Source organism: Loxodonta africana, chromosome 3, assembly GCF_030014295.1.
Source record: "Loxodonta africana isolate mLoxAfr1 chromosome 3, mLoxAfr1.hap2, whole genome shotgun sequence".
Lineage (NCBI taxonomy): Eukaryota > Metazoa > Chordata > Mammalia > Proboscidea > Elephantidae > Loxodonta > Loxodonta africana.
In genome coordinates this window covers 166638548-166652289 of record NC_087344.1, presented here as the reverse complement: position 1 = coordinate 166652289, position 13742 = coordinate 166638548, and the positions used below count along the sequence as shown (strand labels likewise).

General features: G+C 59.0%; 1 protein-coding gene across 1 annotated transcript; it reads right to left on the bottom strand.

Annotated features, from left to right (window-relative positions):
• Window positions 1-3295: 3295 nt before the first annotated feature.
• Window positions 3296-13446, bottom strand: ALX3 (ALX homeobox 3). Its single transcript, XM_064282429.1, has 4 exons — window positions 13170-13446; window positions 7866-8182; window positions 5024-5152; window positions 3296-4455 (listed from the first exon to the last, which is right to left on the bottom strand). The coding sequence occupies exons 1-4, from the start codon at window positions 13444-13446 to the stop codon at window positions 4147-4149; spliced, it is 1032 nt and encodes a 343-aa protein (XP_064138499.1). The 3' UTR covers window positions 3296-4146.
• Window positions 13447-13742: the final 296 nt, after the last annotated feature.

Here is a 13742-nt window from a genome sequence, read left to right as displayed (position 1 = left end):
CACACTTTGCCTGTCAATCACTGTTGTCTCCCAGCACTTACACCAGTACATTTGTTTGCCCATTTATTCCCCTTGTTCAGTGCTTACTGTTTGCTCAAGTGTGGTCCCTGGTACAGAAGATTCTTGGCAAATGTCAGTTGCTTAAGCCCTAACTTGTTCACCCAAGCTTGGCCTTGGCCTAGCCTCTGATGTTCCCTGAATGTGTCCCCTAACTTGAGGGCAGTCGTTGCTCCCTTTTTTTCTTTTTCAGCCTGAGCCTGGATTTCTTTCTCTCTTGGGTCCCAGAGTGGCTTCCCCGTTAGACCTGTTAACCTTATCTCCCAGAAGACTGGCTTCCTGTCTGTCCTCTAATGAGCTGGCAGCTCAGAGAAGCAGTAGCTGTTACCCCTCATGTGGCGCTCGGCACAGTCAGCCTTCAGGCTGCTGGCTATAAAACAACAGGGCTGCACCTTTGGGAGTGAGACAGACCTGACTTCTAACCCGGGCTGTGACGTTTACTCACCGAGGGACTTGGGCTAATCAAACTCTAAGCTTCAGTTGACTCATCTGTAAAAATCAGTTGAATGATAGCAAGGTAACTGTGAGGGCTGAATAAGATAATGGATAATGGACCTACAGACCTGGCCGACAAGAGGTGACCATAAATGCCAGCTGTTATTACTACTACTGGCCCTCCCAACCCTGACCAGCTATGAATTTGCATCCATTTCCTGTGTCCCCTAGAAAACAGAGACACCCGCTCCCGCCCACCCAGATCAGAACCATGTCTTAAAAAACTAGGCTCCCTTTTATCCCCCACGCTTAGCTCACTGCTCTGAATACAGAGGCTTCTCAGAAGAGCCGGCCACTCATCTAGCAACCTGCCGTCGTGCCCTGAAGGCCCTGTGCCAGGTGCCCAGGTGTCCAGATGAATAGGACACAGTCCCTCCCTTTTCTCAACCAGCTCTCAGTCAATGGAGAGATGGCCATAAAAGCAAGAAAAAGCAAAAATGTAGACAAGGAAACAGTTGGTGTAGCCTGTGCCTTCCTGTAGGAGGATCCTTTGGAGGTGAGGGCTGGGGACAGCTCACTCTTGTTGAGTGGGCTCCTTTGTGTTCCTTGCCCTCCAGAGAGGAATGGTGAGGAGGTGGCTTGCGGGGGACGGGGGGGAGTATGTGAGGTGTGTACTCCCCCTGCTGCTGCCAAAAGGCGGTGTTCTGGGCTGCCCAGTTCCTGGCAGTGCTGGGCCCTGTTCCTGTCTGAGGCTGCAGAGGGTCTGCACGTTGGGGCTGTGATTCAGGTTGGGGGAGTTGGGGAAGGAAGACCGAATGCTTCTAAGGAGAAGCATTTCCCACTGCCGAACTGAGGAAGGCCCTCCACCCCACCTGCTGTCTGTGATCCCCCTGCCAGGACCCAGATTGAGTGCTCTGGAGTCTTCTCTGGGTGGGCCCTACTGGGGCCTCAACAAAGGGAGATGGAGCCTGGCAACTCACTTAAGGCTGGGATTCCAGGTGGGGCTGCTTCCTTTTGCCTTTTCCGGAAAGGTGGCTAGAGCCCCAGGCTTCCTTGGGGAAACCATGGGGCTGAGGCCTGGGTGAGGCTGGGGGAGGAGACCCCAGGGGCTGTGTCTCAGGGGTGGGATGCCCAGAGTGTGGGGGAGGAGGGGAGCACAGCTAATAGGAAGCAGGTGGAAGGGCTGCCTGCACCCCAGCCAGGGGACAGGCGGCTGGGATGGCCCAGACGGAGGGAGGACCCGTCAGCTCACAGATAATCCCATGGAGCAGGCTCCGGGATGCCCATTCATATTCATTACGTGTGAAGTGGGCCGTTGTAAAGTTAGCTTTCTCTTCATTTAGCTGTCACTGGACAAAAAAAAAATGAGCTGTGGGCAGATGCCCCTGGATCGGAGCCAATAGCTGCTCTCTGGCCTCCCTGTGCCCTCCCCCACCCGGTCCCTCCCCCACCAGGGCCCTCTCCTGTCCTTTGCCACCTCTGCCTCTTGCTGCACTGATCTCTGGCTCCACTTTTCTTGTCTGCGTCTTCCCCACTTCTGCTTCCTCTGCTTAGGCTTTTGCAGATCGTTCACTTCCCTCCATCTTTCTAGGCTGTTTTCTTGGCCATTGCTCTGTCTCCAGCACCCAGCACAATGCCTGGCACAGAGCAGACACTCAGTAAATATTTGTAGAACAAACTAATCTCTCTGACTCCTGTGAGGCAGAAGGTCCAAAACTGTGCTGACCACTTACTGGGTGAAGAAACTTCCAGTGCAGTGGTCTCAGCCCTGGTTCCATCCCTGATGAGCTGAGTGAGGATGTCTGTTCAGCAGAGGGAGTTGGGGATGCCTCCCCTACTACCCTGACTCTCTCTTCCTTTCCTCTTGGGTCGCCTCCTCCTGCTGGACACAGGGCTCACACCTGCACCTCAGAGCCAACATCAGTGCAGAGACGAGAAATGGCAGGAAGCCAGGCCCTCAGACAGAGGGAAGGGAAGGGAAGCCACAGGTTTCCTCTGGGGAATGAGCTAGGGTACCAGAGGGAAGAATCCAGGCCTGAATGCTTGGGCAGTGACGGTCTTGGCCCGGAAATCCGATCTGATGGGGACCTGCTCCCTCCTTGGGAATGGCATGGCACTGATACATCTTTGTGTGCTGGTGTTTCTCTGGGCCTGAAAGATGAGGCGTGGGGTGAGGGGTGCTGGCTGCTAGCTGAGGCTGAGCTCTTCTGAGCAATGTGGCTGTGTTTACTGGGAGGGTGGGAGGGCCTGGCCTGCTTTTTCCCTGCCTTGTAGGCTGAGGAGATAAGGCAGAAAGCCAGGATGAAGGATAGAACAGGCAGTGCTCTGAAACCACAAGAAAGAGTCCTGGCTTTCGTCTCTGCCCCCAACCCAGACAATGCTGGTAGGGCGTCTGGGAGAAGGGAGCTGCCTCACCCTCACTGCTCTGGGGGGTCCCAGCCCACAGGGAGCTCAGAGCCCTCAGTGGGCAACCTGGTCCTCCATTGCACTTCCCCTTTGGTGTCAGCTCGGACACAAGCTTATCTCCGCTTTGTCGCTGGCCCCCTCCTCCCAGTTTCCCTGTCAAATGTGCCCAGCCCTAGGGCTCTGCCCTCTTCCCTGCCTCCCATACCAGCCAAAGCCACAGAGCCTGGCCAGGTGACAGGCCAGGCATGGCAGGCTTCAGCCCTGAAGGCTCTGCCACAGGCCCACCTTCCCCTCGCCTCAGGGTGCCTGATGGCCCATCAGGAGGGCCTGGCCCCGCCTGGGCACAGATCAGCAGAAAAGCAGCCAAGGGCTGAGACCTGCTGATGATACACAGTCACCTGGGATAAAAAAAATTCCACCACCTTTATTGTTACGCTAGGCAGCATGTTTTTTACAAAAGTATCTTTACAAAAGTCTGGGTTGGGATCTCAGGGGCTCCGAATCTGTGGAAATCTGTTTTACTCTCACCAACATCCAGAGACCAAGGCATCCTGTGGTTTCATGGTACAGCTCTGGCTTGATCCCATGGAAAAGAATCCACAATTCAGTGGTTGCTGGCGGAATTTCTGCCCCTTTGGAAGGGGAAGGGGACGCGGAGCAGGAGTCAGGTATGGCTGGAGTTGGGGAGACGGGGGCCTCGTTTACACTGACCTCTCAGCTTCCAGGCCTTTGTCAGCACCAGGACACTGGGTGCACGCCCCTGGTGATGGGAAGGGGAGGCAAGGCTGGCCTTAGGTGGTCAAACAAGATTCTTCTTTTGGTTTTCTGGACTTCTCAAGGAGTTCCCCCCAGTTCAATCTGCAGCCCCCTCCTCATTTCTGAAGGGGTTCCCTGAATGAGGAGCCAATTAAGCCACTTCAGTCGGACAGATACAGACTTGGACAAAGTCTGGAGGAAGCAGGGTAGTGTCTTCTTCCCTCCGGGCCTTTTTGGGCGAGGGAACCCAGTTTGTGGTAAGAAGAGGCCTGGGCACCTGCTTTGAAGCTGGCTTTGCCCTGGGCAGTCCCACCTTATTCTAAGAGAAAGAATCCTGGAGCTGAGGATCCCAGCTGCTCTGCCCAGGCCTCCAGGAGCCAAGTGGGCTTGGAGGCAGAGGTGTATCCTCTCTGGGGTCCAGGCAGGGGCAGAGTGGAGCAGCTGGGAACAGAAAAGGGGGTGAGCAGCTCAGTCTGCATATCACATGGCTGATCACGTGGTCCAGTTCAGCAAGCTGGGCGGCTCCTTGGGCTTCACCCTGAGCGAGACGAGGCCTGGAGACTTGTAGTTGCCGTCCGGGGAGGGCTCAAAGCTGTGGCCCCCCAGGGTGGGGGAAAAGCCGTGGATAGAGTAGATGCCAGGGTGGGCTCCAGGGGAGGCTGGCACCCCCATGAAGCCAGCCACGTTCCCATGGGAGTGGGAGTAAGGGGACATGGACGGGGAGGGGATGCCCTCTGGGGACACCAGGCAGGGGCCCCCAGGGCTCCCTGACCCTGGGCTGGCCCACAGGGAGTTCTGCAGCTGAAAAGAGAGGGATAAAGAAGGTCCATGAACCAGGAGCTGCCTCACTTACCTAGAGGCTCTTTCTGTGCCCCCTCATTGTTGCTATTAAGTCTGTTTTGACTCATAGTGACCCTATAGGACAGAGTGGAACTGCCCCATAGGGTTTCCAGAGAAGAATTGGTGGATTTGAACTACCAGCCTTTTGGTTAGCAGCCGAGCTCTTAACCACTAAGTCACCAGGGCTCCTCTGTGCCCTTAGGGCCCCAGAAACTTCCCAAGAAATCTCCACTTGGCCCAGATCTGAATCTCTTCCCTCCTAGTCCCCCAAACTGAGGAGGCTCCTATCACTGCTTCTCAAAACAAGATCTTCAGTGGTTCCGGTGTGCCAGGTGCTACACCAGGTGCTTTGCAGGGATCACTCACAAGACAAGTGATGGCCTCGTTTTGCAGAGGAAGAAGTTAAGTTGCCCAAGGTCACACACAGCCCTATCACCGCTCCAGGTCTCCCGGGTGCCAGAGCCCATACTCTTGCTGGCTGTCCCTGGGACATGGCCAGGCCCTGACTTGGGGCAGGATGGGGTCTCACCTGGGGGTGGCTGTTGGTGCGGGGCAGCACAGAGATGTCATAGGCAGCCGTGAAGGGGTTCCTCCCCTCCTGGATCTTCCCGTAACGCTCGCGCTTCCTCCACTTGGCTCTGCGGTTCTGGAACCAGACCTGGGAGCAGGGGTGAGGGGCTGAAGAGGCGGTGAAGCAGCCAGAGGAGTGGAGCCCGACAGCCAGCAAGACCTCAGGACACAGTCAACATTTGGTTGTGTTGTCCTACAGGGTGGGGAGCTGGGCGGGCTGGGGGATCTTGAGCTGCAGGGGCTTGTAAATTCACATAGCACTCTGTGCCTTGGGGCCTGGGACGGGGCCTGGGAGAGGCCCAAGCTCAGAGCGGTTTACTGGCCCCACGGGTCCCTAGTTACAACTACCCAGGCTGAGTCATGCTCTCTGGTTCTCTAGCCTGGCTGGGTCTGGTATGTGTGTTTGGGGTGTCCCCTGGGCCTCGGGGGTGGACTTGTGTATCTGTGCACGTGTGTTGGACTATCTAGTCCCCTTGCCTTGTCTCCTTTTCCAGCCCGCCTACGTCATGGCACCAGAAGAACCTGAACCACATTTCTGTCTGGTCGCCATCCTGTTTAAACCCTCACTGGCTCCCTGGGGACCTCAACCCAGAGCCCGTCTCCTTAACAAGACCCCTTGGTACTGGCCCCTGCCCCTCTCTATATCCTCATCTCCTGCCAGGCAACAACATCGGTTCTTCCCAGGTACCTCCCAAGCCCCCACCCCAGCACTCCTTCAGAACACTCTGCTATCTCATTCCTCCCAGCCTTTGCTTAGTATTTTCCTGCCTGGGCTACTCAGCCCCCTTCTCCCACTGCCCCCACCCCCATATACCTGAGCAGGGTTACTCCTACTTAGATGCAGGCAGGTAAGGCCCTGTACCTGGGTGGCAGTTCTTGAGAGGTAAGAAGCTGTGTATACTTCCAGGTCACAGAGATCCCAGAGCAGGCCTCGGGCAAGGTCAGGGAAAGGCCACCCCAGCTGCCTAGATTTCCTTTCTTCACTCTCCCTCTCCTGCAGGTACTAGGAGTCTGGAGTCAAGGAATCCGATAACTTCCCTGTCACCACCCATTTTCCCTAGAGTCCCCACTGCAGACCTTTGCCTGGGCTCTGGGCCTGCCCACTACACTGTCTGGTGTGTGGTCTTATTTGGTTCATACTCTAGGGTCTCAATCATGGGGGAAGATTGTGGGCAATGTCTGGGGCCTCATGGCTATCCCTTCGTCCCCCGACCCCTCCAGGGCTGAAAAGGCCTGGGAGAGAAGTGGGGAAATATGCTTTCCACATCCTCAAAGCAGTCCCACGGGGGAGAGCTATTCAGACCCCACCCCAGAGGTCTGCTGAAGTGTCTCAGAAACTCAATGTTCTGGACTTCCACGGTTTGTATAATCTGGGGTTGTCTTAATTGTTGGGCCTCTCACCCAGATGAACCCTGGGCCTGGAGATCCTGGGGGACAGTCCTGGAAGTTTGTTTTGGGGGCCACTTGGAGGGACCAAGTCAACAGGAGGACCCAACAGAGAAGGGGAAATAGCCCAAGCCCCTCTGGTCCTATGTTGGATCTCGCTGTAGGGCCGGTCCTGCTAGAAGGCAGCTATCCTCTTCATAGACTGGGCCTGCCAGTCCCCCATAGCCCAGCAGAGCCCTGCCCCAGCAAACCCAACAAAAACCTGTTGCCATTGAGTCGATTTCAACTCATAGTGACCCTACAGGACAGAGTAGAACTGCCCCATAGGGTTTCCAAGGAGCCCCTAGGGGATTCAAATTGCCGAGCTCTTGGTTAGCATCTGTAGTTCTTAACCACCATGCCAGGGTTTCCTGCCCCACAGCACCTTCAAAAAGAGTGTCTGGAAAGGCCCCATGCAGGATGTGATAAGCAGGAACTTTGCCCCTAGGAAGTCCCCTGGGTGGTGGGAGAGGCAGAATCCTCTCAAAGGTCACTGCCTCACCTCCCCTAGAAGCCTAACCCCAGCCCTTAACCAATGCCCCTGCTTGGCATCACGGGCCTTGCCATGGATCAAAGCAAGGCAGTGGCTATCCCCCTCTTGGGCCAGACTTATACTCAAGTTGTTTTCCCCATTCCCACCCCCTGCTAGCCACCTTCACGCTCTGTACCTTGGACATGAAGTTCCCTTCCCTTCTTTTCCCTGTACCCAGCAACCCCACTCCACCCAACCCCTTAGGCTGGGCTCCACCCAATCTGAAGTTGGAGGAGGCCCCATCCAGGAAGCCCTGGGGCCTGGTTTCTGTTGAGGAGAGTTGTTGGGGTGGGGAGGGAGGAGCTCCCCTAGAGTCCCAGCCACAGGCTGGCAGAAGGTTACCAGCTCAGGATGAATTTGAGGGCCACTGATCCTGAGACCCTCTAGTGGGGCCCCTCCCATTCTGGGCAGCTACCTCCCTCGGGTGCAGCCTTGATATGTGTTCAGTCAGCATTTCACAGCTTCCAAAATGCTGCCTCTAAGTAGGTGGTACTATCGTTTCCTTTTCCTAAATTAGAAAACTGAAGCTGAGAGATTCAATGACATACTCAGTCACCTGCTCAGCTAGTAAGTGGCGGAGCTGGAATTCTCACACAGGTCTTTTGATTCCAAGGGGCCATTACTCCAATACATTTCCCTCCTCGCCCTGCATAAACCTCAACTTGGGCTGAAGGAGCCTGTGGCTGCAGCAGAACTGGGCCTGAAGGGTAAGCCCAGGAGGGGCAGGTTGGAGAAGGCCACTCTGTGAGGCACTAGTGCCCACCCCTCCCAGCCCTTCCAAGGTCTGGCCCACAGTCTGGGTGGTCCATGCAACCAGAAAGCCCCCTGCCCATGGTGCCCTCACCTGTACCCGGGCCTCCGTCAGGTCCGTGCGCACAGCCAGCTGCTCCCGGGCATACACATCAGGGTAGTGGGTTTTCTGGAAGACCTTTTCCAGCTCCTCCAGCTGGAAGGTGCTGAAGGTGGTGCGGTTACGGCGCTTCTTGCTCTTGTTCTTGGCCAACTCCATGGACCCGGGGAGTCCAGGGGACAGAGGGACACGCAGGCTGGCCAGGCAGGGACCCGAGGAGCCTTGCAAGTTAGAGGGCCTGTCCCTGGAGCCTCCTTGGCAGTCCAGGGGCAGCTGGGGGAAGCTGGAGGCTTTGGAGGCCTTCTCTTCAGCTGCAATGGAAAACACAAAGAAGAGGATGGAAACTGTACCAAGGGGGTTTTGTGGGTGGAATGGAGGGAGGGGAAGAACGTTGACGCCTTAGTCCCCGCCTCCCCCTTCCTTTCCCTTCCCTTGCTGCAGGCAGCCACCCTCTATGGGAGCCTGGCATTCTGAGGCCTGCCTGCTGAGCATCCAGCTGGGAAGGGGGCCCTGGGGAACCATGTGCTCTGTGGTCTGGGTGGATCTGCGGGGCCAGAGGCGGGGTTCATTTCAGGGAAGTGCTCTGTGGTGGTGCCTCCCACAGGGTGTGGAGGTGCCAGGATTGGCGCCATAGCAGGGACTGCCACCCTGGCGGGGCTGAGGATGGGGGTGGGAGGAGGGATTGAGAATGGGGTGGTTGGCATCTCCTGCCCCTGTCAGGGACTGCTTCCGTGTCCCTGACTCTGCAGGCCTGGGTTCCCATGCCCTCATGCCCACACCTCTGCTCTCAGGATCAGGCAGGCAGAGGGATGGGGAAGCTCACACCACCTTTGGATGGTCTGACTGTGCCTCTTGCTCTGAACCCCAAGTCTCAGGTCAATGTCAAATCCCCTAGCCCTGAGGTGTAAGGGGCAAGACAGGGCAAAGAAGCTTCCCAGAAAGATAGCCTCTCCACCACTCCTAAAACTGTGATGCCTCTGCAGGGATTCAAGCATGAGAAAGGCAGGAGGTAAGTGATGGGAGGAGAAAGAGTTGGGGGACCAGTGTTACAACACAGACCTCCTTTTCCTCATCACTCTCATCGTCTTGCCCCTCTCTCCTCAAGAGCTCCCGCTGCCCCCATAGCCTGTGGTTAACAAGCAGGGGTGACCCGGGTGCAGACTGGGAATCGTTCGTTCCCTGCAGCCCCACTCTGACATGCTAACCCTTAGGAAGCTTGGCGGAGACCCACAACAACTGGGGCCTGATCAACCCACCCTCTGCCTCTGGCGAGGACCCCCAGCAGCGTCCCCATGAAATCCCTCCTCAGCAGTCCGCTGGGATGACGGGCGACACAAAGACGCCCCACTGACTCACTCAGCCCCTTCCCTGGCCTCAGTCCCATCCCTAGCAAGGGCCCAGCCCCCAGGAGGTTCAGTAAGTTGGCACAGAGAGGCAGGCAGTTTCTACCCCAGGATGTGGCAGCAGGATCACAGCTATAGCCAGAGGAAGCCTGGGACCAGGGAGGTGGGCTTCTCGGCATCTGGGTCTGATGAGTCCCTCTCTGCTCTGTGGGAGACAAGCTGGGCTCTCCTCCCATCACCCACTGGAAGGTGGTCAGTGGCCTCCTAGCACCCCCAGGGTATGAGCTCACCACCACGTTGTATGTCCTGGAGGCCTGGGGGATCTGGTGGGCCCTGGCCTTGGGGGCTGTGCCCAGCCTGCCCAGGTAGCCCACAGTAACAGCCCAGGCACCAGGTTTCCTTCACAACTCAAGTGGAGCACAGAGGAGACCATACTCAGCCCTGACTCTCATTCCTGGCAAACACGTTTTGGTTCTTGGGGTAGTTCCATTTGGGAGGTTAAGAAAGGGGGTCCAAGGACGTTGAACTAAATCATTGAAAATTGGGAAACCAGGGTGCCTGGAAAAGGGCACCTGGCACTTAGCAGACCCTCAAATTGTGTGGCCTGAGAGGGGAGTTGTGTGTCTTGGGTTCACAGGGAGGCCCTGGATTTCAGTTGGACAGTAGTGAGGTGAGTGACTCAGGGCAGTGGGGGGTCAGGACTAGACATGGGGCACACTGACATGACTGAGAGAAAGCCCCCAAAGCCCAGGCACCATGGCTTGCATATCTGCCTCCTGGCCCCTCAGGGTCACTTGCTCAGAGGCAGTGACCAGAACTAGGGGCCTTGGGGCTTGCCTTCTTGACCACAAGCCACTGGGCTGTCAGGCTGTATGTAAGAGTCGCTGACACTTGGTCCACACACTGGGTGATTAAGGAGGAGTACCCATGTTGGAATTGTGAGTCTGGGACTCCTGGCCTGAACAACAGCAGGACCCCACGATCACACAACCCAGCAGGTATGTTCAGTGGGGAGAGGACAGGGATCTCTGAGGCGGTACCAGAGCCCATCCCCGACCCCACTCTCACTGTATCCTTCCCTCCTCCCGCCTCCAGAGTCCAGGCTACCAAGGGCAGTCGACCCTCCCCAGCAGCCGCTCGGCCCCCTTCCACTGTGCAGCCTTGGAACTGCATCGGTGGTGGGACCCAGGGAACACAGCTTGGGGCTGCCTACATGGCAGGCGCCTACTGAGGCCACAGAACCAACCGCTAGGTCTTCAGCTTTCGCTGAGCCTTACTCAGCGCGAGCGCCGTTCGTTCTCACCACCCGGAGTCGCCGAGCAAAGCGCGCTGTGGCCTGGGTTCGGCAGCCAGAGGGACCGAAGGCTCGCCGCCTCAGTGAACATATAAGCACCATGCGATGGGCCCTCAGTGGGGCTGTGGCGCTCTCCCTAGCGGTCCCCAGACTTGGTCTAGAGGTCTCAGTCGGGGACCGACTTTTTACAGCTCTCCTCGGAGGTGCGCGGTCCGCCCGCTGATCACAGCCCTTTCGGCCATCAGGCTCGGGGCCTTGGCGGTGGCGGGGGCAGAACTCAAGCGGGAGTCACGACCCGGAGGGTGCATTCGGAGGACGGAAAGCCAAGCTCAGGGACAAGCTCTGAACGGCCCCCTGAGTTTGGAAGGGGCGGTGAGGCACTTGTCTGGTCCTCAGAGCAGCCACGCGTGGACGGCTCCAGGGCGGCTGGCACTGCTAGGTCGCGCTCCGGGCCCAGAGCGAGACTGGTCGTCTCCGTAGAGGGCGGCCTGAGGCGGCGCAGGCGGCCAGCGGGAGAGGAGCGCGGTGCGCCAGAATTTGGCGTGCGCAACTGCCCCGCATAGGCACAGATCGCGCCGCAGGCAGGGCGCAGCTGCGTGCTCACTGGTCTGAACTGGAACCGTTCCGAACCTGTTACTAAAAAGCCGGGAGATAAGGCTGATTCCCCTTTCGCCAGTCACTTCCCCAGAGTTCTGCCCGAGTCCCGGGGCCGTCTCTCCTTAACAGTCCGCTCGGCCGCCCACGCGCCGTGCTCAGGCCGGTTTCGTCGCGGGGCCGCGAGTGGCCCGCGCGCCGAGCTTGGGCCCGGACACCCGGCAGGCTAGAGGTGGCCGGGACTCTATCCCAGGCTCCGCGCGCAGAGGCCGCGCCGCCTTTTCGTTCGATCTGTCCCCGGCTCAACTTGAATCCTTAGTTTTCTTCTCACACTTGCTCTCATTTTGCCATTTTTCTGCTCTTTTAGGATGTTCTCTTTTTTCTTTCGTTTTGTCTGCTCCCTCGCTCTTCGTCCTTTCCCTCCTTCTCCATATACCCGCTTCGTTCGATCTGCCTTTTGCTTTGTTTTTTTCGTTCGTCATTTATGACTTTGTCTGCCCAGCTCTCCGGCGGCCGTTTACCGCTCGTTTTCGCCGCCCTCCTCGGTTGTTTTGTTTGATTTCCTTACGGCCTTTTTTGGTTGTTATTCACCCTTTTTTGTTTTCTTTCCCAGCATTTCGTTGTCTACAACACCCTCGCGGCCGGAGCCGAGGTCGGTGAGTTCCTCCCGGCCGTGTGTTCCGGCCTGGCGCTCTACGCAGTTCGCCCCGCTCCGGGCAGGCCCTGGAGCTCGGACGGTGGGTGCGGAACCCGGCGCCCAGCCGGGTTACAGGTCGACGGAAGTATCCTTCCCCAAGCAGCGCGCTGAGCCAGCCCGGGTACCTGTCCCTGGTGGTGCTCACGGCACTGCGAGGCCGCCGCCGTCTGGCTGGGATCAGAGGAGCCAGGCCAACTGCTTCTCATTAAGTCCCAACTGTGGTTTTTATCAGGAGAGCCTCTTTCAAAGGGCATAGGCACGAAGCTCTGTGGACTCGCTCATTTCCTCCGCTGACCCCCACACACCTCCCCGCCCTCCTCTACACATTCCCTCCGTCCTGGCTGAGCGAAGGCCGGAGCTACCGGGCCACTCACGGAGACCAGAGAGGCGCCAGCGGGGCGAAGGAGGGGTTGGAGCTGTTCTCGGATGACCCATCTCTGGGCCTAGGTTGCGGGATGTGGCAGGGGAGATGGAACGGGGTCGCGGGCGCCGAGATTCTCACAGGTCAGAGGGTGTGTGGGGCGACAGCGGGATGAGAACTGGCTTGCCAGGGCAAGTCACTCAAGCGCATTGTCGGGATGGCGCGACCTGACTGGCCTTCGTGCGCAGAGCCCCAGCCCAGGAGCCTGAGGCGCCCAGGGTCTAGGTCCGCCCCGGGCTGCTCTCGAAGGCCCATTGCTGGCGATCCGGTGCGGGGAAGCCAAGACTGCGAGAAGGGCGGCCACCACCATGCATAATGACGGAAAGGCCAGGTTAGTCTGAGAAATAAAAACACAATTATTTCGAATTGAGAATGGCGCTGGCACTGCGGCTCTGACGCCGCCACTCCGTCGAGTACCTAAAACTAACACCCTTCCCACGGAGACTGGATCAGGGGATGAGAAACCTGCGGATGCCAGGCCGCAGCCCCCGGCTGAGCACGGCTTGGCCACTCTAGGTCGGGGCCCAGCCTCAGGGCCCTCAATGGGCGCCAGACACAAAAGCCAGGCTTCTCTTCCCCCATCAGGGCTAAGGACTTAACGCAGCACCCCGGCCGGGTCCGATGCTTCTGGTTCGGTCGGTGGCAGCTCCAGCCCATCTCCGACCGAAAACGATCTCTCCTTCCCAGCTCCAGCCGCTTTCAGGCCCGACTGGGCCCCCGGGCCGTCGCTGCCCCATGCGCTCTCGACCTCCCGCCTCCCATTCCTGCCGCCGCCAGGGGAAGGGGTGGCTCTGCCTCCCACAACGCGCTGGCCTTTGCCGGACTTGGGCCAGCGCCGGCCCAGGAAACCGGTTTGCGGGGAGAAAGGCCCAGGCCGGTCCAATTCGGGAAGGAACAGAGAGGGTCCGGGCTGCACCCTAGGGCCCGCGCCCCGCGCCGCGCGCGTTACCTTCCGCGGGGCCCTCGTAGAAGTGGCAGCCGTTGAGGGCCGGGCCAGGCCCGAGGTCCTGCAGGTACTTCGCTGGCGGCTTGGCCGGCTCTGGGAGGTAGGGCTCCAGGGGCCCGCAGGCCAGAAAGCGGGTCAACCGTGGGCCGTGGGGCGGCGCGGGGTGCAGGTGAGGCGTGGCGGTCGGGGTCCCCTGGGGGCCTGGAGGTTCGTCCCCCGTGGCAGCGTAGGAGCCGGGCCCCGGCCCCACGCCGAAAGGCGCGCAGCGCTCCGGGTCCATGCCGGCTCGGGGCACACAGGCCGGCCGGGTCCCCAACCCTCGCGTTGCCGGTGCGGCCTGTGCGCGCCCGCCGAGGGGGAGGGACCTGGGCTCGGGGACGCGGAGCCCCCGGGGGCGGCGCGCGCCGCGGGGGGCGGGGGTAGGGGAGGGGTCCGCGCCTCTGGCTTAGTGCTGGAACCATCCACGTCACACGCGGCCCCGCGCGGATTAACCCCTCGGAGTCTGGAGTCCGGGAGCCCCCTGACTCACCCCTAGTCCCGTATCTCTAGGCAACCTGGGAGGGAGGGAGGAAGCAG